Source organism: Pseudophryne corroboree, chromosome 3 (genome assembly GCF_028390025.1).
Source record: "Pseudophryne corroboree isolate aPseCor3 chromosome 3, aPseCor3.hap2, whole genome shotgun sequence".
Lineage (NCBI taxonomy): Eukaryota > Metazoa > Chordata > Amphibia > Anura > Myobatrachidae > Pseudophryne > Pseudophryne corroboree.
The window spans coordinates 595,383,226-595,407,722 of NC_086446.1; the positions used below are offsets into that span (position 1 = coordinate 595,383,226).

A 24,497-nucleotide genomic window follows, 5' to 3' on the forward strand; every position below is an offset into this window, starting at 1 on the left:
TGAAGGTTGCATCAATTGAAGGTTAAGAGTGATGTTTCTTTCATTGGTTACATTTTATGGCCATAATTTGCATGAAAAGCCGGGATGACACGTAAATGTGTTAACATTGCTGACGCTTTTTGTTGATTGCGTGGTGATGTGACATGGCTGAGCGATTCTACAGTTATGGAAGGAATCATAGTTGTTCCACAAAGTCGTCAACTTCTAAAGGATGAAAACTTTGACCAAGTCCTATAGGTTAATAAGAAAGGTGTTGTGCATGGCTTCTTGGGTAACAGCAGAGCTGGAAATGATGCTGACATTGTGAACAACAGTCTACAAAAGTATCATCAATTAGGCTGAAACATGTCACTCAAAATCCATTTTCTACAATCTCATCTGGACTTCTTCCCTGACAGCTGTGGTGCAGTGAGTGACAAGCACGGTGAGGGATTCCACACAGACATTCCAGCAATGGAAGGAAAATATCGGGGTAGTTGGAACACTTCTATGCTTACTGACTACCGGTGACAGTGACAAGAGATGCCCCAGAAGAGGAGTACAAGGGACAAGCAAAGAGAAAGTGCTCTTATGAATAGGCCCCTATTTGAGACAGTTCTTTCAATTGGTGTATGCTGTTTTGTGTTCTTATTTGTGATTGACTGAAATGAAACAACTGTCATTTATGTTGCGTCAAGAAAATATCAGATTATTTCAAATTGACTTCTCACTGTCCCAATATTACTTAAGTACATATAGCGTAAGTACAGTAGTGTAGCTCAAAACTAGATCTAGTAAACATTCTGAAATCATATTTATTTTTCTTGCCCTCAAATAAGTGAGACTTTTTTTTAGAAAGAACACAATTTAAAAGTATTGCTTTGTTCTACAGGGTTACCAATCCTTTATAAGAAATAACACTTCGGGCTCGGTAGCGATCTTAGCTTGCCACACTAATTTATTCCCCCTTGGGAGGTGGTGTGGACCCATCCCCCAAGTGGGGATTCCGGTGTCTGTATCTTGAACTGCTTCCCATCCTGAGAGTGGAGTCGGCACTACAGGCGCCTTGGTATGAGCTTGGCAGACTATAACAATGCACAGGCACAAATCCAAAGCATTACACAGTGTACAATAGATGTACTGAGTAACTACCTCCTCTCAGGTCATTTACAATTCTGTAGATATAAACCTTCATTTTAACCCTAATTTCAAGTGGAATTAAAAGTTGATATATCCTGACATGTAGTGGTAGATGTTTTATATGAATGTTTCTTACTCTTACGTCAGAACATGTCTGTGTAGCGCCTGTTTCACGCACTGAATTACATATATCTTCTATATGATAGATATAATTGGGATCCATGCAGAATCCTCTTCCATGCTTAAACAAACAGCAGCGCACTGGTTACCAGTCCAGGAGTGGCACCTACCGCCAGCAGGTAGTGACGTTTTGGCGTACTCTCTTATTAACGTATTGCCCACCCCAAGGCTCACTCACACTCACTGCCAACTGCCCACTCCTCCTACCTGAGGAATGTAATAATGAATCCCTATTGCTCAGATGCTGGCAACATGCGGGGGTGTTTATACTCGAGCTACTGTGGAACCATAACTCCCAGCATGTAAGTGCTGCCGGCGGAGCATTCAGGGACTTCTAGTTCCACAGCAGCAGCATGCTGCTCAGCCTGCCCAGTGTCACCCTATACAGATACTGCAGCCACTGCCCCGCTTCTCTCCCAGCACTGAGCCCGTTAGGTCCCTTAGGCCACTTGTATCTAGCATCAACCTTACCTTCCAGCCATCATCCGCTGATCCCAGCAGGCCGCAGTGCGGACGCCCCATCGTCGTCATGGCTCCCGCATACGTCACAGGATGCGCCGGCCACCCCCATGTGCGAGGGACTGAGGCGCTGAGTAATGACGGCATCACTGTAGACAGATGCGAGTGACTACTGCAGCCGGCTGTCAGCGCTGCTGAGACCAGGGCACCGCCGGTAACGTCTCCGCCTCCCGTTCATGCACTGACGCGTTCCTCTCTATCTCACCGAGGTTACACTGTAGTATAGCGGCAGAAACCAGTTATTCTATTCTATTCTATCTATCTATCTATCTATCTATCTATCTATCTATCTATCTATCTATCTATCTATCTATCGATCGCTGCAGTGCCTGGCATGTCCTTTATAGCATGAGTAATTGGTGAGCTATGTTTGTTATATACAGAACATGGGGAAGGCCTGGAGGCCAGTGAGATCTGACTATTACTCAGAGGTAACATAGACACAACCATTACTCATAAATTCTGATTTATATTCCTCAGGTACTGTCTCATAGTTTATAGATGGGCAACATTATCATGAATGTTAGTTGAGCCAAAACAATGGCTGCCTCCAGTACATGCAGCTGACACATCCATTTTATCATTTTCATACATTATAAAAAAAATAATGTTCTCTTTAGTTATTTCTCCTTTTTATACTCTTGTGATTATTTTTATTATTGCCAATGTCTAAATCGAATAAAAGCTGAGCCGTTACTTGTCAGAAAATATATGTGTGCTGCTCCAAGAATTATTTTTAGACCTTCAGCAACAAAGTACATTAAATTGGTTTTAATAATTTTACAGATATTTAAGTTAATGGTGCCCATACACTTGTGAGAGAAATCGAAGGATTGTATGCACATTTAAGGTACGATGAGACGCGATGCGTGTGCACGTCGCTCGACTGTCGCGTCTCATGATAGTATGTGCTGCACATATTTCTCACATCGCAGTGCGATCGCATGTGTTTTTTTAACACATGCAATATATCGCACTGCGATGTGTGATGGGCACCCGCCGGGAGAGGCCCCTTGGCGGTGATGTGTCCATCACGTGATTACCATGTGATCTATCGCATGGTAATCACTTTGGCAGTTCAGGTGCGATGACGTGTCGCACAAGTGTATGGGTACCATAACAGTTGAGACAAAAAGTGCAATACAATTGCCAGCTGAGGTTATATGTTTTATATTTTAGAAACTGTACAGTATGGATAAGAAGAATAAAATGGTTGTTGTGGAAGACTTTGTAGAATACAATCTTTTCCTGGTGCCGAATGATCCAATCGATGCTGAGAAGCACAAACAAATCCTGCAGCTGTACACAGAGCAGATACTGGCAAAGCTCGCTCCTCTACTAGCCGGCTATATCTGGCAAAAGCAGCAGTTTAACCTCGTATTCAACTCACAAAAAGGTAATGAAATGGATTTATGCTCATTTACACTTTAGTTATGCATTTTCACTGTAGTGACTCGTGTATACAATCTATAATATAATATAATGTGCTTTCAGTAAGTTACAAGTCACTTGCAGAAATGAGAAAGACATAACGTAGTGATGGGCATCAAAGATTATTCTTTTGGAAAGCTCGATCCTCGTGCTCAATTCGTCATGAACATTGTTGTGATCTTCCTGCTTGTTCAGTGGCATCTCTTCGTTTGGGCATGCACAACAGTATCCCTTTTACTGGGCGTGTACAACCTTCCATTCTCCGACAACAGATGCACAAACATCTCAATCCTGGAAATGATCAATATTATTGTCATGGTTGTTCCCTTTGTAGCTGATCCCAAATTCATCCAAAAGATCGATACTGGACCACTGATTGGCCATCACTTACATGATGTTGTTCTGCTTGCTTAAATGTTTTGATCAAAATAAGAACTAAATCCCTCATGCTTTCCCTCTGCTAACTACACAAAGATTTGCAATGGGGGTAAAAACCGAAAGCATTTGTTGTTCTCTTATGTGTGTACATACGGCATTATTGCCCTGCAGATGGTAGTGTGTATAATATAAGTGAAAACTGAGCACTGGCACATTTGTTTTTATATTTTTGTTACAAATCCGTTAAAGACTGGTATCTACCCAGATAAAAGTGCAAAGAACCTTATCAAGTTTTGAAAACATTGGAAAAGCCTTAAGCATTTATGTGTGGTAGAGAAACACAGATGCTGGGGTTTCAGCTGCAGTGTCCAATCATTTTGCACCTCCTATATAAGTCATTATGTCAGTATGTATATAGTTATTTTTTAGAAACCTTTTCCTTTTCTCCACTGTTCAGGTGATGTTCCTGTTCATATTGGAGGCGGAACATGTTTTGGTGATAACATAGAGGACGAGTGGTTTATTGTTTACCTTATTCAGCAGATTACCAAGGAGTTCCCGGAGCTAGCAGCAAGGTACTGTAGCTTCTATGTATTAAGGGCCGTATTCACGGCTCGATTTGTGGAGAGATTTGTGCTGAGCGAACCGCTCAGCACACATCTCTCCCCCAGCTCAGCACAGCGCGATGTGTGCTGAGAGTGCGGGGGGGGGGGGGGGGGCGCTCATTTCACCCAGTGGGTGAAATGAGCGACCTGCTAGATTGACAAATACAAAAACAAAGGAGTAGTCCACAAGCGCCTCTAAATAAAAAACAATCTCCAGAGGATTTCCTCCCAGGTTTAGTCACTATATTCGGAAATAGAGTCTCCAATTTCTAGGGATAATTCCTTCCTCCACAATAAGGTTTGCACCTCGAACTGACCTCCACTCAGTATGGGATGTACATCAAAAGGTATCTTTAGATAATCTTCCACATCACTTCACAATCTATCAACTGGACATCATCCCGTCTCTTGTAATGGACACTCACCTCTGGTCTGTTCCCTATGTTCCATGAAAGGTTTCTTTATCACCACCCTGGTCTCATCCAGATTCCCACTACCGGTCACGATAACAGATACTTGCAGTGGGTGCAGTAACTCAGAGGTGCAAAAAGGAATTTTTCAAGTGGAATTTCTTTTAGCTCACCACAAGGTGATGTTTTTTATTCCATAGTAAAATTATTAAAAATACAAAACAAAAACTTAAAAACACAATCTAAAAGATCTCCACTATTTTCAGTTTGTTCTGTTATATCCCTTCAGGAACAGATTGAATTAATCGGCATGCCCTGAGGAAGGATAGCTACATCCGAAACGCGTTGGTACCTATTTTAAAACTCCCTATCTGTAAGTTGTTCTTAATTGTTTGAACCCTGTGCGTGGTCCGTGAATTCAAATTAATTGATATAGTATCAGAATTCAATCGGTTCCTGAGGGGATATATCAGAACAAACTGAAAATAGTGGAGATCCTTTAGATTGTGTTTTTAAGTTTTTGTTTTGTATTTTTAATAATTTTACTATGGAATAAAAAACATCACCTTGTAGTGAGCTAAAAGAAATTCCGCTTGAAAAATTCCTTTTTGCACCTCTGAGTTACCGCACCCACTGCAAGTATCTGTTACCGTGACCGGTACTGGGAATCTGGATGAGACCAGGGTGGTGATAAAGAAACCTTTCAAGGAACATAGGGAACAGACCAGAGGTGAGTGTCCATTACAAGGGACGTGATGATGTCCAGTTGATAGATTGTGAAGTGATGTGGAAGATTATCTAAAGATACCTTTTGATGTACATCCCATACTGAGTGGAGGTCAGTTCGAGGTGCGAACCTTATTGTAGAGGAAGGAATTATCCCTAGAAATTGGAGACTCTATTTCCGAATATAGTGACTAAACCTGGGAGGAAATCCTCTGGAGATTGTTTTTTATTTAGAGGCGCTTGTGGACTACTCCTTTGTTTTTGTATTTGTGTATTTGTGAAGAAGTTGTGCTCTTGAGAGTATAGTACAAAGCTGCCACTAGGGCGCGGGATACATTTCTCTTTTCTCTAACGTCCTAGTGGATGCTGGGGACTCCGTAAGGACCATGGGGAATAGACGGGCTCCGCAGTAGACTGGGCACTCTAAAAAAGATTTAGTACTACTGGTGTGCACTGGCTCCTCCCTCTATGCCCCTCCTCCAGACCTCAGTTAGAATCTGTGCCCGGACAGAGCTGGGTGCATTTTAGTGAGCTCTCCTGAGCTTGCTAATAAGAAAGTATTTTAGTTAGGTTTTTTTATTTTCAGAGAGTTTCTGCTGGCAACAGACTCTCTGCTACGTGGGACTGAGGGGAGAGAAGCAAACCTACTAACTGAGGCTAGGTTGCGCTTCTTAGGCTACTGGACACCATTAGCTCCAGAGGGATCGAACACAGGAACCTAACCTTGGTCATCCGAAGCCGCGCCGCCGTCCCCCTCGCAGAGCCAGAAGACAGAAGCCGGCGGGTTGAAGCAAGAAGAAGTCAAAATCGGCGGCAGAAGACTCCTGTCTTCATATGAGGTAGCGCACAGCACTGCAGCTGTGCGCCATTGCGCCCACACTAACCCACACTCTCCGGTCACTGTAGGGTGCAGGGCGCAGGGGGGGGCGCCCTGGGCAGCAATTAAGTACCTCCTGGCAAAAGCAGCATATATACAGTTGGACACTGTTATATGCATGAGCCCCCACCATTAATTTCACACAAAATCGCGGGACAGAAGCCCGCCACTGAGGGGGCGGGGCCTTCTTCCTCAGCACTCACCAGCGCCATTTTCTCTCCACAGCTCCGCTGAGAGGAAGCTCCCCAGGCTCTCCCCTGCAGACTCACGGTAGAAAGGGTAAAAAGAGAGGGGGGGCACATAAATTTAGCGCATTAATCATATATACAGCAGCTACTGGGTAAACACTAAGTTACTGTGTGATTCCTGGGTCATATAGCGCTGGGGTGTGTGCTGGCATACTCTCTCTCTGTCTCTCCAAAAGGCCTTGTGGGGGTCCTGTCCTCATATAGAGCATTCCCTGTGTGTGTGGTGTGTCGGTACGCGTGTGTCGACATGTTTGACGAAGAGGGCTATGTGGAGGCAGAGCAAGTGCAGATGAATGACGTGTCTCCGCCGACGGCGCCGACACCTGATTGGATGGATATGTGGAAGGTGTTAAATGATAATGTAAACTCCTTGCATAAAAGGTTGGATAAAGCTGATGCCTTGGGACAGTCGGGGTCTCAGCCCATGCCTGATCCTACAGCGCAAAGGCCATCAGGGTCTCAGAAGCGCCCACTATCCAAAATTGTTGACACAGATATCGATACGGATTCTGACTCCAGTGTCGATGAGGATGATGCAAAATTGCAGCCTAAAATGGCTAAAGCCATCCGCTACATGATTATAGCAATGAAGGATGTTTTGCACATATCAGAGGTAAACCCTGTCCCTGACAAGAGGGTTTATATGTATGGGTAGAAAAAGCAAGAGGTGACTTTTCCCCCTTCACATGAGTTAAATGAATTATGTGAAAAAGTGTGGGATTCCCCCGATAGGAAAGTGCTGATTTCCAAAAGGTTACTTATGGCGTACCCTTTCCCGCCAACGGACAGGGTGCGCTGGGAATCCTCCCCTAGGGTAGATAAAGCTCTGACACGCTTATCTAAGAAGGTGGCCTGCCGTCACAGGATACGGCCGCCCTAAAGGATCCTGCAGATAGGAAGCAGGAAAGTATCCTGAAGTCTGTTTATACACATTCAGGTACTCTACTGAGGCCGGCAATTGCGTCGGCCTGGATGTGTAGTGCTGTAGCAGCATGGACAGATAATCTGTCTGAGGAAATGGATACCTTAGACAAGGATACCATTTTACTGACCCTGGGGCATATAAAAGACGCTGTCCTATATATGAGGGATGCCCAGAGGTACATTTGCCTACTGGGCTCTAGAATAAATGCAGTGTCAATTTCTGCCAGAAGGGTCCTGTGGACTCGGCAATGGACAGGTGATGCCGACTCCAAAAAAGCACATGGAGGTTTTACCTTACAAGGGTGAGGAATTGTTTGGGGACGGCCTCTCGGACCTAGTTTCCACAGCTACGGCTGGGAAGTCAAATTTTTTGCCATATATTCCCTCACAGCCTAAGAAAGCACCGTATTACCAAATGCAGTCCTTTCGATCACAAAGAAGCAAGAAGGTCAGAGGTGCGTCCTTTCTTGCCAGAGGCAGGGGTAGAGGAAAGAAGCTGCACCATACAGCTAGTTCCCAGGAACAGAAGTCCTCCCCGGCTTCCACTAAATCCACCGCATGAGGCTGGGGCTCCACAGGAGCCGGGAGCGGTGGGGGTGCGTCTCCGAAATTTCAGCCACCAGTGGGTTCGCTCACAGGTGGATCCCTGGGCTATACAGATTGTGTCTCAGGGATACAAGCTGGAATTCGAAGTGATGCCCCCTCACCGTTGCCTCAAATCGGCCCTGCCAGCTTCCCCCATGGAACGGGAAGTAGTGTTAGCGGCAATTCACAAGTTATATCTTCAGCAGGTGGTGGTAAAGGTTCCCCTCCTTCAACAAGGAAGAGGATACTATTCCACAATGTTTGTGGTTCTGAAACCGGACGGTTCGGTCAGACCCATATTGAATTTAAAGTCCCTGAACATTTATCTGAAAAGATTCAAGTTCAAAATGGAATCGCTCAGAGCGGTCATTGCAAGCCTGGAAGAGGGGGATTTTATGGTGTCTCTGGACATCAAGGATGCTTACTTGCATGTCCCCATTTATCCACCTCATCAGGAGTACCTCAGATTTGTGGTACAGGACTGTCATTACCAATTCCAGACGTTGCCGTTTGGGCTCTCCACGGCACCGAGAATATTTACCAAGGTAATGGCAGAAATGATGGTGCTCCTTCAAAAGCAAGGAGTCACAATTATCCCATACTTGGACGATCTCCTCATAAAGGCGAGGTCCAGAGAGCAGTGCTGATCAGCGTAGCACACTCTCAGGAAGTGTTGCAACAGCACGGCTGGATTCGGAATATCCCAAAGTCGCAGCTGATTCCTACAACGCGTCTGCCTTTTCTGGGCATGATTATGGACACGGACCAGAAGAAGGTGTTTCTCCCGGCGGAGAAGGCTCAAGAGCTCGTGACTCTAGTCAGAGACCTCTTAAAACCGAAACACGTGTCGGTGCATCGCTACACGCGAGTCCTGGGAAAGATGGTGGCATCATACGAAGCCATTCCCTTCGGCAGGTTCCATGCGAGGATCTTTCAGTGGGATCTGTTGGACAAGTGGTCCGGATCGCATCTTCAGATGCATCGGCTGATCACCCTGTCCCCGAGGGCCAGGGTGTCTCTTCTGTGGTGGCTACAGAGTGCTCACCTTCTCGAGGGCCGCAGGTTCGGCATACAGGACTGGGTCCTGGTGACCACGGATGCGAGCCTCCGAGGGTGGGGGGCAGTCACTCAGGGAAGAAACTTCCAAGGGTTGTGGTCAAGTCAGGAGGCTTGTCTGCACATAAATATCCTGGAACTAAGGGCCATATACAACGCCCTGAGTCAAGCGGAGCCTCTGCTTCGCAACCAACCGGTGCTGATTCAGTCAGACAACACCACCGCAGTGGCTCATGTAAACCGCCAGGGCGGCACAAGAAGCAGAGTGGCGATGGCGGAAGCCACCAGGATTCTTCGTTGGGCGGAGAATCACGTGCAAGCACTGTCAGCAGTGTTCATTCCGGGAGTGGACAACTGGGAAGCAGACTACCTCAGCAGGCACGACCTCCACCCGGGAGAGTGGGGACTTCATCACGAAGTCTTCACTCAGATTACAAATCGATGGGAACTGCCACAGGTAGACATGATGGCGTCCCGTCTCAACAAAAAGCTACAAAGGTATTGCGCCAGGTCAAGAGACCCTCAGGCGATAGCTGTGGACGCACTGGTAACACCGTGGGTGTTCCAGTCGGTCTATGTGTTTCCTCCTCTTCCTCTCATACCCAAGGTACTGAGAATCGTAAGAAAAAGAGGAGTGAGAACAATACTCATTGTTCCGGATTGGCCAAGAAGGACTTGGTACCCGGAACTGCAAGAAATGCTCACAGAGGACCCATGGCCTCTGCCTCTCAGACAGGACCTGTTGCAACAGGGGCCCTGTCTGTTCCAAGACTTACCGCGGCTGCGTTTGACGGCATGGCGGTTGAACGCAGGATACTAGCGGAAAAAGGCATTCCGGAGGAAGTTATTCCTTCGCTGATAAAGGCTAGGAAGGACGTGACAGCAAGACACTATCACCGTATATGGCGAAAATATGTTGCCTGGTGTGAGGCCAGGAAGGCCCCTACAGAGGAATTCCAGCTGGGCCGGTTCCTGCACTTCCTACAGTCTGGAGTGACTATGGGCCTGAAGTTGGGGTCCATAAAGGTCCAGATTTCGGCCCTATCCATTTTCTTTCAAAAGGAACTGGCTACTCTTCCTGAAGTTCAGACGTTTATTAAGGGAGTGCTGCATATTCAGCCCCCTTTTGTGCCACCAGTGGCACCTTGGGATCTCAACGTGGTGTTGGGTTTCCTGGAATCCCACTGGTTTGAGCCACTTAAGACCGTGGAGCTAAAGTATCTCACGTGGAAGGTGGTCATGCTATTGGCCTTAGCTTCGGCTAGGCGTGTGTCAGAATTGGCGGCTTTGTCATGTAAAAGCCCCTATCTGGTTTTCCATATGGACAGGGCAGAATTACGGACTCGTCCGCAATTTCTGCCGAAGGTGGTGTCATCTTTTCATTTGAACCAACCTATTGTGGTGCCTGCGGCTACTCGTGACTTGGAGGATTCCAAGTTGCTTGATGTAGTCAGGGCTTTGAAGATCTATGTAGCCAGGACTGCTGGAGTCAGGAAGACTGACTCGCTGTTTATCCTGTATGCATCCAACAAGCTGGGTGCTCCTGCTTCAAAGCAAACCATTGCTCGCTGGATCTGTAGCACGATTCAGCAGGTTCATTCTGCGGTTGGTTTGCCGCATCCAAAATCAGTGAAAGCCCATTCCACAAGGAAAGTGGGCTCTTCTTGGGCGGCTGCCCGAGGGGTCTTGGCATTACAGCTTTACCGAGCAGCTACTTGGTCGGGTACAAACACATTTGCTAAGTTCTACAAGTTTGATACCCTGGCTGAGGAGGACCTTGTGTTTGCCCATTCGGTGTTGCAGAGTCATCCGCACTCTCCCGCCCGTTTGGGAGCTTTGGTATAATCCCCATGGTCCTTTCGGAGTCCCCAGCATCCACTAGGACGTTAGAGAAAATAAGATTTTACTCACCGGTTAATCTATTCTCGTAGTACGTAGTGGATGCTGGGCGCCCGTCCCAAGTGCGGACTTTCTGCAATACGTGTACATAGTTATTGCTTAATAAAGGGTTATGTTATGTGGGCATCCATTGTTGATGCTCTGTTGTGGTTCATACTGTTGACTGGGTAAGTTTATCACAAGTTATACGGTGTGATTGGTGTGGCTGGTATGAGTCTTACCCTGGATTCCAAAATCCTTTCCTTATAATGTCGGCTCTTCCGGGCACAGTATCCTAACTGAGGTCTGGAGGAGGGGCATAGAGGGAGGAGCCAGTGCACACCAGTAGTACTAATTCTTTCTTAGAGTGCCCAGTCTCCTGCGGAGCCCGTCTATTCCCCATGGTCCTTACGGAGTCCCCAGCATCCACTACGGACTACGAGAAATAGATTTACCGGTGAGTAAAATCTTATTTTTTTGCTTGTGACCTGCTAGATTGAGCCTACATGCAGGCCAGTCTAGCACCAGCGATAGCGATGCACGGGGCTGCGCATCGCTATCACTGTGGGGGGTATACACGGAGCGATCATGCTTAAAATCGAAGCAATCTAGTCAGATTGCTTAGATTTTAAGCAGCGATCGCTCCGTGAGTACCCCCCTTTACATTCATTCTTGGCTACTGATCAGCAGCCCTGTTCTCACAGTGATGTAATCACACACAGCAGATGTGATAGAGAGGAGAAAGAAACCGTTAGATTAGTAAATCCACCTACAGTGGCCACTACACCATACAGCACATTTCTAATGAGGAACACATAGAAATGTACAATGTAGATTATTAATGTCCAAAAAGACATACTGAGCCTTACATACTAATGGCCCATTCTTAGGGCAGGTGTTTTGATCTCAAGCTTGTTTACATTGGTATTACTAACATATTTTGCTACATGTGGTAGCATCTTGTTTCAGCAGAGGAAGAGGTATGATCCCACACAGCCTGTCAAATGTAATCGCTTAAATACTTGTGTATCTAATTTATGCAACCAGCAGTAATTAGTTGATCCCTTATTCTCGGTCTAAAAACATTCATTGGTGGGGAACACATATGTTTTACCGGTGGCCAGGATCCCGGCTGTCATGATCCTTAGTTGATCCCTTGTCTCGGTCTACACCAGGCATGTCCAAACTGCGTCCCTCCAGCTGTTGTGAAACTACACATCCCAGAATGCCCTGACACAGTTTTGCTGTCAGAGAATGCTAAAGCTGTGTCAGGGCATGCTGGGATGTGCATTTTCACAACAGCTGGAGGGCCGCAGTTTGGACATGCCTGGTCTACACGCTCGGTATACATTAACATAAGGTATCATCCATTCCATTTAGCCAGCCAGTAATATCATCAAATATTGCATGAAGGGTTGAAAATTACAATTTTTGTAACAGCCCATGTTTCAGTGGTAACAATGGTTTTGTATAGGAAACTATCCTGCAAATCACTGTAGTTAGTGGCTGTATTTAAGAACAGAAAAGGTGTGTAAATTTCCAAAAAAAACAATAAATGGAATAAACATCCAGTGATGTATTATGGCAATCCGGCAAAATATAAGTGTGTAATTTTCCTTTATTTTAGGATTAAATACCCAGCATAATGTGTCTCCCTAAGAACAATTATCCTGGTAAGACCATCCATGCTCCTAACACATATCAATACATTTGTGTGTCATTGTCATAAAGGTATTGGTTTGAAATTTGAATGCACAGGGAAATAAAGTATATCAGAAATCATCACTCCACAAATCTACTTCCCACCTGTCTGCTGGGTAGCAGTGAACAGATGGGTGAGAGCAATGAAGATGGGATTGATTTCTGAAAAGAAAGAAGATAAAACAGTTGAATCTGCTTTTATGTGTATAATGTGGTGTAATTACCACTAGAGTAAACATTGGCTGTTACAATTATAATTTTCAACCCTTCATGTAATCTTTGATATTACTGAAGGATGGATGATACCTTATTTTAATGTATATAAATAAATGTAATTTTTATTAATACATATTAATTAACAGTGCCACAACACAAATCCTTCTTTTCCTCTGTACTTTGACAGCATCTGTTTCAGACAGTTACTGTTATTTCATTAAAGGAGAGCTCACATTCACATACAGGACATGGGGGTTCTCCCCCCCTGCCCCTCTCTATTAACTGGGGCTAAGCGTCCTCCAGGGCCAGATTAACAATGGGGTGGATGGAGCTACAGCTCCAGGCCTCCAAATAAAAATAGGCCCATCATCATGGAAGCATGATGATGATCACCATCTGCCTACTACAGCTGGCCACATATCATATATTTCTAGTTTTATCACAAAATTCTGCAAGTTTTACTATTTTTATTTAGTTAGGGAGACAGTGGGGCTGATAGTGTATGGGGTGTACACACCCACATTGCTCACTTGGACACACCCACACAGCACTGGTCACATCACCCACCCTTCTCAGTATTGGCCTATGAGCACTTTCAGACCCAGGCACATGTGTCCCTTAATCCGGCACTGGAGACCTGAATTGCGTTTTTGGCGGATATAATACCGTTTTAATGTGCTTAAGTTGAGTCAGTCTCTCAATTTTGTTTCCTTTAAACTGTAGACCGGCCTGAAACGATAACTACAATCCAATAAATTGGCGAGCAATTTATATACAATAAGAACGACACTATAGTGAACCTGAGCACAGTCATACAAATCAGAATGTTGGAAGTTTATGTTAAATTCCACAATGATGTCATCTGAAGTATTGTAATGAATCTAAATGTTGTATGTGAATAAAAAAGCAAAATAGTGTGATACTGTTTGGTCACTTGGTAAAGGAGCAGAGATAACTGGTGCACTCCAGATGACATTATTATTAATCCTATTCATAATATATTGCAGATCTTATTTTTGGTACAGGTTGACTCTCCAATATCCGAAATGCTTGGGACCAGTAGTCTTTCTGATTTTTATGGATACACTCACTCAGGGAAGCGTGTAGCAGCCGGGAGGCAGACAGCTCAGGAGTCCAGGTGCTGTAGGGTCGGCGCTGGGTCATAGATACAAATGCCATTGAAAGATGGCTGTGTGGGTCAGCGTTGGGTCCAGTAACCAGAAGCTTCACAGACATGGCTGCTGGGTCAGCGCTGGTTGCAGGAATTGGAGGCCACCGGGAGACTGCTACAGGTTCCAGGATCTTGAGGCTGCCGGGAGCTGCTGATAGTAGGTGTCAGCTCGACCAGGGGAGCAGAGGCGGTGACAGCTAGAGAAGGACCTGGGAACCACAGCAGGGAGGAGAGCAGGCATGGGAACCGGAGAAAGGGGCATGACAAAGTCTTCTAAATAGTCCTGTGAAATGGGTATCGGGTCACATGTCATGGCTCCCAAAAACCTACGGTTTATGTAATATTTCAGTTTTCGGAATAACGGATATTGGAGACTCAACCTGTAAATCTATACTGACTGCCAGATAGTTGGGAAATAAAAATAGAATCAAGATCTGGAAAAGTGAAAACTCGCCTATTTAGTAACTGACACGGAAATTCACGTTTGCTGTCCTTTGTCATGCAGGGTTGAAGACAACGATGGAGAATTTTTGTTGATAGAAGCAGCTAATTTTCTACCCAAGTGGCTGAAGCCAGAAAATAGCTCCAATCGGGTAAGGACATTTCTGTGTGGTCTGTACTGGAAGTACAGGGACTTTTTAAGAAATGATGGGGGCCGGGAGTTACTCTTCAAGTACAAAAGCATCGCCGCTGTGCAATGATTTTGTACTTGTGCAGATCGGGGAAGGCTGCCTGACATGCGGGGCGGACTAGCCCTGTGCTGGGCGTCCCCCCGCATGTCAGTGTAAGTGTTCGTAGCTGTGTTAAATTTAGCACAGCTACGATCAGGTCGGAATGACCCCCGATGTCCGGGATGGAGCTGTCATGCTGAATACAGCATTCCAGTACATTAGGGGTTAAATCCATGTTTGGGGATATTCTGCAGAAATCCGGAAAATATAACTATATTGTGCGCAGTTGGGAAAGTCAGCGCAATGTCTTCCAAGTATCATTTCTTTTGACAGAGAGAGAATTGTTTTCTTCAGTTCCATAGGTCACTACAGGACCAGTTCAGCTGTTTTGAATCCGTTTTAGATTGTGACATTACCCTGTGACGCAACGAAATTTGGATGTTTCTCATTTAAATACTATGTATACTCTAGTCCTCTTATGAAGCTTTTCTCTCAAAAGATAATTCCATCCATTCTAAAGAACAGAGACCAATAAATAATGACACATCCGAATGCTACTCTATGCATGGGATGAAGATGGCTCGTCCCTTCCTTTTATCTTCCAAAGTTAGGACTTCTATATCCATAACAATAAGTGAACTAACAATGGACTCACCAACCTCCAAAACCTGTTTGAAGACTTAAATCTACTCTTCTTTCTCTTTCATCCACTAGGGGACACTGGAGTCCTATACAGTAGGGGTGTGAAGCTTGCAACCGGAGGTGTGGCACAATCTAAAATTAGCATTGTGTGCACAGCCGGCTCCTCCCCCTTCACATCCCTCCTCCCTCAGTTTGGAAAATTGTGCCAGGAGGAAGAAGCACAAGATGGGAGCTCCTGCTCCATGAAGACAATTTACTTATTTTATTTATTTCTAATTTTAATTTTTATTGTTTTATACTGGCCCAATCCCTCCTAACTAAAAGGAGGGTGCAGGCTTTTTCCTAAGGAAAGCTGCCCAATCCCACCTAAATGGAAGGAGGGTTCAGGCTTAACAAAACGAATAAAGGACTCCGTCCACCTAGTAAAAGGAGGACAAGTGTCTGCAGTGTGGAGAGACAAGGATCCCAGCTAAAGGGATCTAGATCTCTCAACGGGAGGAGGACTCAGAGGTGTCGTGAGTACTGGTAGTAACAGAAGCCCCAGTTTCTTAACCCCACACCACGCTGCTGCCATCTGACTATTTATTACAACAATAGCAGCGCGGCGTCCCCCGCTCTCCCTCCCTCCCTCCCTCCCTCCCTCCACAGCTTTATCCAGTACCTTCAGCCAGCTCTCCCTGCGTCCCCTCTTCAGTGAGCGCTGCGTCATTTTTTTTTTTTACACACTGATCTCCCCTGTTAACAGCGGTGGGGAGATCAGTGTAGCCGCAGCAGGGGTAGCAGAAATTAGCGGACGTAAGAACGAGGCACATGCGATCATCCCCCTCCCACCGCCTCACGGAGACAGTGTCAGTCTTCCAGCCTCCCGGCCAGCTGCAGCCGTCCCTTCCCACTTCTAAGCTGCACACGCGGCAAGGTAACTCCGCGGTGCAGCATATGGAGGAGATCGGGAGAGACTGTGTTGTGTGAGCGGCGGGGTGGAGGGTGACTCATGCAGCAGAGGCGTCTCGCTATGGGACGCGCTGCGAGGACGGCAAAGCCAACTAGCGCTGAGACATTAGGGGCTCCGGGGCCACAGGGTACCGTTTGTAAATGTAATTGAGGTGTCACAAAATGTTCAAATGCGGCCATTTTTCGGGACTCAGAGGCGCCAAACGTCACTGTTAGCAAGAACACGCCCCTCTTCGTGGGGACATGAGGTCTGGCCAGTCAGAATAGGGGGTGGGGTCTTATATTAAAATATGAGTGCTCCCTCTATTTATGAGAAATCTGGCCTGGTAAAAATACAGAGGATTTGGCTCCCTCTTCTGGTGAATAGTGGTCACTGCTGCAAAGGATCCTCCTGTATATATTAATCATAGATCTTTATGCTTTATATTTTCAAGGACTTCTATTTAAAAGATCCCGTGAAAATAAAGGGATGCAACTGAACATCAACCCCACTCATAAAAGCTGATTCACAGTTGGAGGTGCAAGGGTTGTAAGACGGCTGTTATATGGAAGATAATAATAATAATTTAATTCTGAAGACACAGACGGCCAGGTAAAGGCTATTGTTTGCATCATCCCTACGGTCTTTCTCTACCTAATTAAAAGGGTGAAAGTACCGCTGAATATTCTATATGTGTGTGTCTGCTGTTTCAGTCAAAAGCACCAGCCAAGCACGCTAAACCAGATTGCGGTTGCAGAAAGCGTGAAGGAAGGGAACATGCTCAACTTTGCAAATAGAATAAAACTAAGATTGGTGGAGGAATCTCTCATCAGGTTAACGCCACCCACACATACAGAAACTAATGTGCGCAAGGCAGTTAAGAGACCTCTTCCTATTATATCGGAAGGAGGAAGAGGGTATTCTCCTTAATACAGAGGAAAGTGAGTTCATTGAATCTAACCTAAGCGCCGATTTTCCAGAAAAGGACACGGCAATCTCAGGTCTTGAGTCTTTATTTGAAGCGGTAATGGAAGAAAAATTCGAATTGTTCGAATCCCAAAAGCCGCGTTCAGTAGTGTTTGCCATTCCTAAATCCCTCCAATCTCAAATGGAAGAGGCTTGGGAATCCCCTGACAAACATTTTCAATTTCTGGAAGAAAAAAAAAAAAAAAAAAAGAAAGGGGTCTCAAGTAACTTATCCCCTGCCTATGGGTGTAATGGTTAAGTGGGAGAACTCACCAGTAGTGGATGCTTCCCTAGGAAGGTTGTCGAAGAAGACAATCTTACCAATACTTAATGTGACGATTTTGCAAGGCAAAGTTTTGGTAGCACCAGGTGCAACACAGAAACCTGCGATCATCTGAACTTGGGTCTACAGGGCCATGGGAGCATGGTCTGGACGTATTGTACAGGCTATTTATGAAAAATAGCTTAGGAAAGATTACCCAACGGGCGGAACACAGTTATGAATCTGTTTCATGCTTGTGTCAAGCCTCAAAGGATATTAGAAGGATAGCATCGCGCATCTCCGCATCGGCCATATCGGTTAGACGGATTTTATGGCTCAGAGAATGGCAGGGAGACTGACACCATGAAGGCGGTAGAATACACCCCCTTTCGGTCTACAGTTGGACAAATGGATTTTGCAGGCTACTACAGGGAAATCCACCTTTATGCCTTCACCTTATACAGGAACCAAGGTTCGGAGAGGTTATTTGGGACCAGTTTTTCATTTCATTCATTTAGATCACGGTCCTTTTTGAGCCCGGGGAAGAGGTTTCGGTACACAAGTACGTGGGGGCAGAGGAGAGGCCGCTCACAGGCAGCAACCAGAAAGCAGGATAAACCTGCTGACAAAACCGTGGCATGACAGCCTAACAGCTCACCTGGGGTCCCCGTTGGTGGGCTCACGTCTGGAAGGTTTTCGGGACATCTGGGCCACAACCTCACCAGACCTTTACATAAACAACATAATCTCCCAACAAACTGGATTTTCGCAAAGACCTCACAGTCAGTTTGTTTACAACGGGATTGCCCCACTGCCCTCAGAAAGCATACAGGATGCATGTCTGCATATCCAAATCTGGGCTCCTCACCAGGCTGAGTAGGGTTCGCACTGGTGATGGATCGCTGCCAATGCTGGGCCTTGCCATTAGGTCTTTCATCACAAATTTTTACGAAGCCCATGGCAATCATGGTTGCAGGATTGAGTTTGTTGAGTGTCACGATTGTACCGTCTCTAGACGTTCTCCGGATCAAGGCATGGGAACAGTTGATCAAGGATGTTCAGACATCTCATCTATTTCTCATACAACATGGGTGGATTGTAAATTTCCAGAAACCCATCCTCATGCCAACTCAACAGACTCAATTCCTCAGTCTCCTCTTGGACACGGTACACTTGGGAGTGTTCCTACCAGAGTGCAAGGTCCCGGTCCTGCAGAGCTTAGTGGCTCAGGAACTGCGGATACACACACGGTTTCGCTACACCTCTGTATGCATCTTCTCGGAACAATGGTGGCATCGTTCGAGGCTCTCCAATACAGCAGACTTCATTTTCAACAATTCCAGATAAACGCATTGCTTAGGGAGCAAGTTCGCGCTGGGTTCTATATCGAAGAATCCGGTTTCCACCGTGCATACGAACCTCCTTAATTTGGTGGTTGTTACATAGGAATCTCGCAGCTGGCAAGAGTTTCGGCATTTGGGATTAGAGGATCCTGACAACAGACGACAGTTTCAGAAGTTTGGGTGTCGTCTTAGAGGAACATCAGTTTCAGGGCAGATGGACGTTACTGGAGAGCAGCCTGCCCATGTACATTCTCGAACTGAGAGCGGTGTACTTAGCCGAAGACCTAGTCATGGGTCAACACGTCAGGATACGGTCGGACAATGGCATGACGACTGCTTGCTTAAACCGTCAAGGAGGAACAATGAGCAGGAAGGCGCCAAGGGCTGACACAAGGTTCTTGTTGTTGGCAGAAAGGCGACGCATCATCCTCTTGGCAGTGTTCATTCCAGGTGATGAATACTGGGAAAGCAGATTCTCTCATGTCGCCAGGACATACATCCGGGAGAGTGGTGCCTACACGTATGTCCGACATTGTGGTATGGAGATGGGGTCTACGTCAAGTGGACCTAATGACGTCTTGACAAAACCATCAGCTACCCAGATATGTGTCCAGGACAAGGGATCCAGCAGCAGACGGAGTGGGCGCATTAACGTTTCCTTGGTGTTGCAGGAGGGTTTACATTTTTCCTCCTTTCCCACTCATACCCAGGTTTCCGAAAGGGTTGAAAAGAGAACGAATGTGGGCGATCCTGATCGCACCAGACTGGTCCCGCAGTTGTACTCAGAACTGCAAGGATTACTAGGGGAAGATCCTTGGCGGTGGCCTCGGAGGGAGGACCTGTTATATCAGGGACCGTTTCAACACCCAGTCCTGCACAGGTCGAGTTTAACGACGTGGCTCTTGAAACCCGGATCTTAAGAGACAGAGAGATACCAAGAACGGCCATTTCTACGATGTTTATCGCTAGGTAGCTGGTCACAATCATGTACTACTACATAGATTGGAAGAGATATATGGCTTGGTATCAAGTACGTGGGTGGAATTCGACGAACTTCCACTTATCCAGACTTCTATTTTCCTTCAGGCCGGTCTAGAGGTAGAACTGATACTGGGCGTTCTGAAGGTTCAACTTTCAGCTCTCTCCATCCTATTTCTACGGCGGTTGGCATCCTTGCCAGAGGTCAAACCTTTTTACTGGGGGTTCTGAGCATACGTTCCCCTTTTCGTCCTCCCACTGAGCCGTGGGACTTCATTTTGGAGTTGGAGTTTCGGAGAACTCCGACTTTTGAGCCGTTTGCAAGAAAGACCTGAAATATCTCTCTTGGGAGATCACATTATTGCTTGCCTTGGTTTCGGCCAGGCGGGTTTATGAGTTGGGAGCCTTATAGGGTAGACGTCCCTTTTTCATCTTTCATGCGGATAGGACGGAATTCCGTACAGGAACAGATTTCCTTCCTAAGTTTGTTTCGGGGGTTCACGTAAACCAGCCATGCATGGTCCCGTCTTCCTAGGGTCTTGCAGATGGGTCTTGCAGATGGGGACGTGTCTTTGCATGTTGTCCGCGTTTTTAGTGGTATACGTGTAGGTTACATCGACTTTCCGAAGGTCGGACCATTTGTTTTGTTTTTAGATGGGCCACGGAAGTTTTGGCCTGCACCTATGCAGTCTTTGTCTAGACGGATTTGACTTGCCATTCGGCAAGCTTATATTTCCTGTAACACAGTTTCGGTTCAGGCGGGTGCTCTTACCACCCGATCAGTGGGTGCCTCATGGGCGGATGCCAGAGGTGCTTCCACTACTCAATTTTGCAGAGTGGCAACGTGGTCTTTAGCCCACACGTTCACAAATTATTACAGGTTTGATAACTTTGCGTCCGGAGAAGTTCGGACGTTTAGTTTTGCAGGCCACCGACAGCACTCCCTCCCTTGGGGATAACTTTGGGACGTCCCCTACTGTATAGGACTCCAGTGTCCCCTAGTGGATGAAAGAGAAAAGGGGATTTTGGTACTTACCGATAAATCCATTTCTCTGAATCCTCTAGGGGATACTGGACGCCCGCCTCGGTGCTGTCAGCCTGCTGTGTTCGAAGTTCTTGATTAAACAGTTCGTACAAACGGCGTTCGTTTTTCGGTTAACCGTTTCTTGGATACTGTTTGACATGTTGTACGGTTCGGTTCCTCGCCAGGTGCTATAGAATCATGTCCTATTCTCTCAGTCAAATTTTCCAAACTGAGGGAGGAGGGATGTGAAGGGGGAGGAGCCGGCTGTGCACACAATGCTAATTTTAGATTGTGCCACACCTCCGGTTGCAAGCTTCACACCCCTACTGTATAAGACTCCAGTGTCCCCTAGAGGATTCAGAGAAATGGATTTATCGGTAAGTACCAAAATCCTCTTTTTCCCCAAGTTCAAACTAGTTTTAGATACTCTCTCAGGACCTTTATAAATATGTGCAGGTGAGACACTAAGCATCACTTCCAAATGAAACGCCAATACCAAAATCAAACATATTGGTATAGATTTATGTTGATTCACAAACAACTTTTTGTGTATCAGCTGAAATGCATTTTTGTGACAGACTTGCAGCACAAACCAGGTGGGAAGAAGACTTACAAAGCATGTTTACTCCATGTGTGTAGACTGCCCTCCAATATTACATAGAATATGTCAGAATCGGACCAGATACTGTGGGTGAAGTTGTGTCTGTGAGAGGACCTACTCTACCTTCTGGCGTTATCTGATAATAAAACCGGTAGCTGTGATTGGATGTAATCCTTGCCTAGTGCAGATTGCAGAAGGTGCAGTGATCCACCACTTCACTCAGCACTTCCCCTCACATATAGATATGCTGCAGGCCACATCCTCATAGCCATCTGAGTAACAATTGTCTATATCCTGGCTAAATTACAGAAAATTAAAACCTCTGTGTCTAGTCCTTCGTTAAGAGGCATGTATGCAGCACTGAGAATGATCCTAGCCCAGAGTCTGGAAAATGGCATGCTGTTTAGGTAGGCTTGCCATAATATTCCTTTAATTTGCAACACCTATAATATACACAGGTTCTGTGCCTGGCAAAATTCAAGCCTGTATTTCACCTGGTTTTAATCAGCCACAGAACCTGTGTAAATCATAGGTGTCCCAGATTAAATGAATATTAGGATGGAAAGCCTATGTTTGGGTGACTCTTTTCATTAACATCCAATTCTTTCAAATGGAAGAGGATGATTGGTGAGGAACAGGAGGGCTATGGTTTGATGCAGCCCTCACTGTGGTCACAGATTGTCTCCTTCCTGCTAAGCTCACCAGTGATATTGCTGTGAGTACAGTGCATACCATCTAGTAGAGCGTGGCCAACCTGTGGCTCTTGAGCCGCATGTGGCTCTTTCTTTATTCAAATGTGGCTCCCAACACTCTAAATCATGTGACCACAACGGATACAGAAACCGCTGCACTCCTTCCAGATAAGCAGCAGCACTACAGGGACTGAAAACTGAAGGAGTCAGATACTAGAGGTGAGACACCCACAAGCAAACAGAGGACACATTAGGGACTGCTGCAATGGCATGAGTTGATGGGGGGGCTGTAGTGATACATGAGGGTGGGCTAGAGTGACACATGGCAGAGCTGGCTGGAGAGACACAGGAGGGTGCTGGAAGTAGTGACACATGGCAGAGCTGGCTGGAGAGACACAGGAGGGTGCTGGAAGTAGTGACACATGGCAGAGCTGGCTGGAGAGACACAGGAGGGTCCTGGCAGGAGTGACGCGGGAGGGTGCTGGAAGTAGTGACACATAGGAGAGCTGGCTGGAGTGACATAGGAGGGTGATAGCAGGAGGGACACATGGGAGAGCTGGCTGGAGTGACAGGAGTATGTTGGCTGGAGTGACACATGGGGGAGCTGGCTGGAGTGACACAGCAGGGTCTTGGCAGTAGTGACACATGGTAGACCTGGCTGGAGTGACACAGGGGAGCTGGCTGGAGTGACATAGGAGGGTGCTAGCAGGAGGGACACATGGGAGAGCTGGCTGGAGTGACAGGAGTATGTTGGCTGGAGTGACACATGGGGGAGCTGGCTGGAGTGACACAGCAGGGTCTTGGCAGTAGTGACACATGGTAGACCTGGCTGGAGTGACACGGGAGCTGGCTGGAGTGACATAGGAGGGTGCTAGCAGGAGTGACACATGAAGGAGCTGGCCTGGAGTGACACATGGGGGAGCTGAAGTTTATTATGTGAAAGTGGCTTTTTCGATGGATTTGGCTTAAAAAATTATTTTATGTCGTTCTGGCTTTTTCAATGTATTTTATACCAGGTGTGTGGTCTAGCAGACACAAGGCCACATTCCACTTTTGCATGCACGCCATCGGCTCGATGACTGCTCTTTGACATACCTAACAAGGTTTTTGGCTCTTTGTCACTGACTGGTTGGCCACCCCTGATCTAGTAGTTTAATCTATGTTTGGGTGGTGAGGTACCACTAGCCATAGGTTAACCCAGTGGTTCCCAAACATGGTACTCAAGTCACCCCAATAGCCCAGGTTTGAGGGATAACCCTGCTTGTGCAGAGATGGTATAATTTTACTGACTAAGGTACTAATTAAGTAACCTGTGCCTAAGCATGTATATCCTTGAAACCTGCTAATCCATAAAGGCAGTGTACTGTACAGCTGCATTTTCAGACCAAAAAATATATTTAAAAAAATGTTCTGTTGTCCAATAAATAGTGACCAATGCATGAGTCTCACTCTCCAGGTTTTCTTCTACCGTGGAAAGTTGTGTGTCATCCCATTGCAGCAGAAGGAAGAAGACCTACATGACCAGTCTTCCAGTATAACTATATCCCAAGCTCTGCAGCTGCTCTCCGTGTGTCCAGAGATGTGTGTAGCAACAGGATCTGTCTCAAAAGCTATTGAGAGGCGTCTTCAGGGGTACGTTCAGTCTATGTATTATATTATATAGTATGTGTGTGTGTATGTATGTATGTGTGTATATGTATATATATATATATATATATATATATATATATATATATATATATATATATATATATACACATCTCTCTTACGTCCTAGAGGATGCTGGGGACTCCGTAAGGACCATGGGTATAGACGACTCCGCAGGAGACATGGGCACTTTAAGACTTTAGAATGGGTGTGTACTGGCTCCTCCCTCTATGCCCCTCCTCCAGACCCCAGTTAGATCCTGTGCCCAGTGGAGACTGGATGCACTGCAGGGGAGCAATACAAAGAAAAAAGGTGTAAAGATGGCGCTTCAATACAAAGGTGCAGCAACCAACAGACAGGACAGTCACCTCAGTCCTTTACAGTTTCTAGAAATATTCTTGGGGTTGCTGTGGTGCGCTCCCTGGGTCAGATCACGACAATTCACAATAAGCTCCAAAGGCAGGATATATGTTCATCAAACTTGACCAGCAAAAGTCCGACAGACGTGGGAAAATTCAGACAGACGTGGGAAAATTCATATATCTTCCTTCTGAACACTCCACCAATTCACCATCACAGGTAATCCCCAAAAAAGAAGTTATAAATCCGCATATAGTGAAGTACAATTTTATTCTATTCGGTGTGCAAATTAAGCATAAAATATTAAGTGCAAATGAAATATTCAGTGCAAATAAAATTCATGGGGTATAGCTTCC

At 46.0% G+C, this 24,497-nt stretch overlaps 2 protein-coding genes across 8 annotated transcripts in view; one reads left to right on the plus strand and one right to left on the minus strand.

Moving 5' to 3' along the window:
• Nucleotides 1-1,902, minus strand: part of FAM149B1 (family with sequence similarity 149 member B1) — a 145,526-nt gene extending 143,624 nt beyond the window's left edge. For 3 of the 5 annotated variants that reach the window (XR_010243970.1, XR_010243969.1, XM_063961476.1), the window contains exon 1: nt 1,771-1,902. The gene's annotated coding sequence lies outside the window, so the exon portion shown is untranslated. The remainder of the gene's footprint in view (nt 1-1,770) is intronic. The other 2 variants (XM_063961474.1, XM_063961475.1) reach the window with 2 other exon arrangements.
• The window catches only part of ECD (ecdysoneless cell cycle regulator), a 69,107-nt gene continuing 46,444 nt past the window's right edge, over nt 1,835-24,497 (plus strand). For 2 of the 3 annotated variants that reach the window (XM_063961470.1, XM_063961472.1), the window contains exons 1-5: nt 1,979-2,249; nt 2,998-3,214; nt 4,085-4,202; nt 14,530-14,617; nt 23,591-23,766. In XM_063961470.1, the coding sequence (XP_063817540.1) occupies nt 2,205-2,249; nt 2,998-3,214; nt 4,085-4,202; nt 14,530-14,617; nt 23,591-23,766 (644 nt within the window). In that variant the 5' untranslated portion in view covers nt 1,979-2,204. The other variant, XM_063961473.1, reaches the window with a different exon arrangement.